The sequence below is a fragment of the Quercus lobata genome, chromosome 9 (genome assembly GCF_001633185.2).
Source record: "Quercus lobata isolate SW786 chromosome 9, ValleyOak3.0 Primary Assembly, whole genome shotgun sequence".
Classification (NCBI taxonomy): Eukaryota; Viridiplantae; Streptophyta; class Magnoliopsida; order Fagales; family Fagaceae; genus Quercus; species Quercus lobata.
In genome coordinates this window covers 53,534,822-53,538,514 of record NC_044912.1, presented here as the reverse complement: position 1 = coordinate 53,538,514, position 3,693 = coordinate 53,534,822, and the positions used below count along the sequence as shown (strand labels likewise).

At 34.0% G+C, this 3,693-nt stretch overlaps 1 protein-coding gene across 1 annotated transcript; it reads right to left on the bottom strand.

The window, feature by feature from the left end:
- Window positions 1–673: 673 nt before the first annotated feature.
- On the bottom strand, window positions 674–3,487 carry LOC115962021 (actin-depolymerizing factor 7-like). Its single transcript, XM_031080891.1, has 3 exons — window positions 3,237–3,487; window positions 2,753–2,905; window positions 674–884 (listed from the first exon to the last, which is right to left on the bottom strand). Exons 1-3 carry the CDS (start codon window positions 3,476–3,478, stop codon window positions 674–676), a joined length of 606 nt encoding a protein of 201 aa, XP_030936751.1. The 5' UTR covers window positions 3,479–3,487.
- Window positions 3,488–3,693: the final 206 nt, after the last annotated feature.

Here is a 3,693-nt window from a genome sequence, read left to right as displayed (position 1 = left end):
GGAAATTGGGTTGAACTCCACCTAGGAATTAATATTCTGCTGATGAATATAGATTGCCATTGGGTGGCAAGATTTATCCTCTTTCTACAGGAGCTAGAATTGCTAAATAAATTGAGTTAATTATTCTACTGGTGAGTGCATTCCAAGCTATTTTGGTTACTTGGAGTTTAGAAATCTATCACAGCTTTACTTTATTAATCTACAGGAAAATGATAGTCTAGTTTTGGTTTCTCGTCTTTCTTCCCTGCAATTTTTTTATGCAAGTGGTGTCAACTTTAAAAGGGAAAAAGAAAAAAGCTTTAGGTAAATTAGCTCCCTTTTATTTTAATATTATGTTCATCTCAATGCCAACTTCCTAACATGCATTGGTCCCTGAAAATTTCAATTTTCTATCCCTTGAAAAGCTTAATCTTTCTATGAATCTTTTTTTTTTTTTTCGTAATAGTTATGACAATGGGAGAGGGGGATTTGAACCCTAGATGTTTCCATTGGAAACATCATGAGATATCAATTAAGTTACAAAACTCTTGGCCAATCATTTCAGTGGCACAATAGCAATTAGTAATAAACTTTCATACATGTCCTTAGACTCCAGTATTCTACAATGCCAAGTATTGAGTACCAAACTAAATCTTTGCAACCTTAAACATGTTTTTGTCCAACAATCAGCTGTCTAAGAAAATCCCAGATTCCTTAGGCCATTTTTGGCATCTTGCATATCTTTCTTTCTATATATGATAAGTTCTTCTATGGTCCCTTCTTGAATATCTTGGAAAATTGTTAACCTTGTGGAAATTACATCTTCACACTCTATTGTCATGAATGTAAGCCCTAATGGGGCTCCTACTTTTGAACTCAATTCCATCATAGTGAGTCCACACTTCCTGCATGATTACCAACACAAAAACCTTATGCAGTTAGACATCTCACAAATAGGAATTTCAGACAGTTCTAAACTGGTTTTGGAATTTGGCTATATACATTAAATTGGTCAATCTCCCTGAGAACAAAGTTGATGGCAAATTGGTAATGTATCCAAGGTATTGCTAAATTCTGAACTTGTTGATTGAGTTCCAAATGTTTCAAAAGTCAGCTACAACAATCATCACCAAATGTTACAGATTTGAATATTTCTTTTCTAGACCAAGATCCTCATTTTGTCCCAAAACATTATTAGAAATTTGCCTGCTAATTCTTGACATATCAGATAAATCTCTATCAAGAGAACTTCATCATTGCCAAATGCATTGGCTATTTTTGACCCGATTAAACTGGGAACAACCTTTTAGGTGTGATTCACAATCATGAATCATTGGCTCCCTTATATAAGCTTGAACCCTTGTGCTTGAACAACAATAGCTTCTTCATAATTTTACCTTTTTTATTGCAATACAAATTGTGGGCTCCTCGATCTAGACTGAAATAGGTTAACAAGGAATTATACCATGCTTGATGGTTGAAATGATAGTTGTCCAAAAATATGACGACTAGCTTCTCTTTTGGTATTGGATTTTTGCCAATTATAGCCTCAGGATATTTACCAAGGTGTTCCAATGAACTTGAACCTTACATTTACTTCTTTTTAAGAGTCTTTTATTATTCCACGTTTGTAAGGAGCATATATGGTATACCTTTCAAGTAACTACTATGTTAGTTTCTACTGAGGTCCTACTGGATTTTGTTTCTTGAAATCATCTCAAAGTCATTTGATGGGAAAGATACCAGAAAAAGTTGAGAACATGATATTGTTGGAATTCCCTGATTAAAAGTGAATTGGATCCTTGAAATTTTGAGTGAGTTGGTGTTTAAGTGGAAGTCATCATCTTCTACACTCTAGACTTCAAAGATATGTCCTCAATGATAGTAGATCTTCTATGAGATATATTCCCAAACATTATGTCCTTAACAATTTTCTGGTGTTGTTGATGTTGTTGGCACTGCACTGAAAATGTGATTGAATTCATATCTAACTTTCTACTTAGTGGGTTTTTATTTAAGATATATGCTGAAACTAAAATGGGGGAAACGTTTTCAATTTTCAGTCTAGTTTTGTTGACCGTTGCCATATGAAATATGGTTCATTTTGAAATGCAATCTTCATTTAAAAATGATTTGAGAACACTATGCTCTAGAAGGAAACAGACTAGCTAGGCACTATAATGAGTTATTCCTCACATTTGTATCGTAAAATTTTGTACTATAACGCACATGTAACAAGCTAGTTTAAAATTGTAGTAGGTCTCATCACCTCCTGAATTTGTTCTAAACTGTGCATGAATAAATTGCTAAGGATTATGATTTTTGCATATGATTTGTACAAACTATTTATATACGTAGTGGAAAGTCACTTCACTTTGCACCAAAAAGAGTAAAACATTAGGTTATTTGTTTATATCTTATCAGTTTTAATCAAGTCTAGAAACAACTAGATTTACTTGTCTATTCCTCAAAATGGGCTGCTACTTTTTTCCCTTTTTTTTTCTAGTCAAGGGATGGCTAAATCCCTGGTAAGGGGGGTGGGGGGTGTGAAGTTTTTGATGTGCTAGCAAACATGACTTTTTTGACAAACAACCTAAAAAGTACTAATTAGTATAGGTGAATACATAGTGTGACATCATACTACAAGTTTGGTATAACCCCATACAATGCTACAGAATAAACAGTTCAAGGGACAAAAACAATGCTCACAGAATGTAATTGTTTTTTGTAGTTGATAGGAAGGGCTAAACATTAAAAGGGTGAAATGACAAACAATTTAAGTGCTCGCTCTTTTATAATGTCAAGGCTCATTTCACTAGGATCTGTTGCTTGCAACTCGACTTGAATGCCATCCAGTTCCCTCTTGAATCTATCCTTGGAGCTAGCATAGACCATCTTACTTCTCACCTTTGATGTATCAGGTGACTTGAAAAACAAGAGAAGTGAACTTTCTTAGGCACCATTACATGCTAAATTGTTTATTGTTTTGGCCTTCAATATAATCACATGCCTCCAAAGATATGGCCTCAAGCCAAATATAAATTGGAATCCAGTTTCTAGTTTCATTGTGTCATTAGAATTTTGAGTACATTCATTATTACATGGGAAGCAAATTTGCCTGGAGTGTTCTTTGAGTGCTAATCAAGATTTAATACACATGGTACCTTTATTCTTTATTTCAACACCCTACTATGTACACCAAAGGAGAAACAATAATCTTTATGCATATAGACTTATTTGAGGAAAAGTAGAATTACCATGCAATGAAAAAAATCTTGCTTTTTTGGCAATTCTCATCAGTGATGAAATCAAAATCATAGACAACATAGCGGCACTCATTGGCAGGCAGAGACTCAGTAAAGTCCTCATAGGTTTCATATGGGCTTCCAAGTTTCTCCACCACCACTTCTTGATCCTCAATCTTGAAAATAATGAACCGGTAATTCCTCTTCGCTTTTAACTCCACAAACTTCAGTTTACATTCATCATGCCCAGTCATTCCAGATACCGCATTCGTCTAACCCAAAGATTTTATTTTGGAAGAAGGAAAGAAAGATATGTATCAATGAAAGAAGGCCTAACAAAAATCATCATGCATATACAATAAGGATAATAGTATTTAGTTGTTTTAGAGGAAAATAATATCAAGAAATGCATAACAGCACTTCGTTTAGTATACTTATGTCATAGTTATTGGACAAAGCATATTATCAT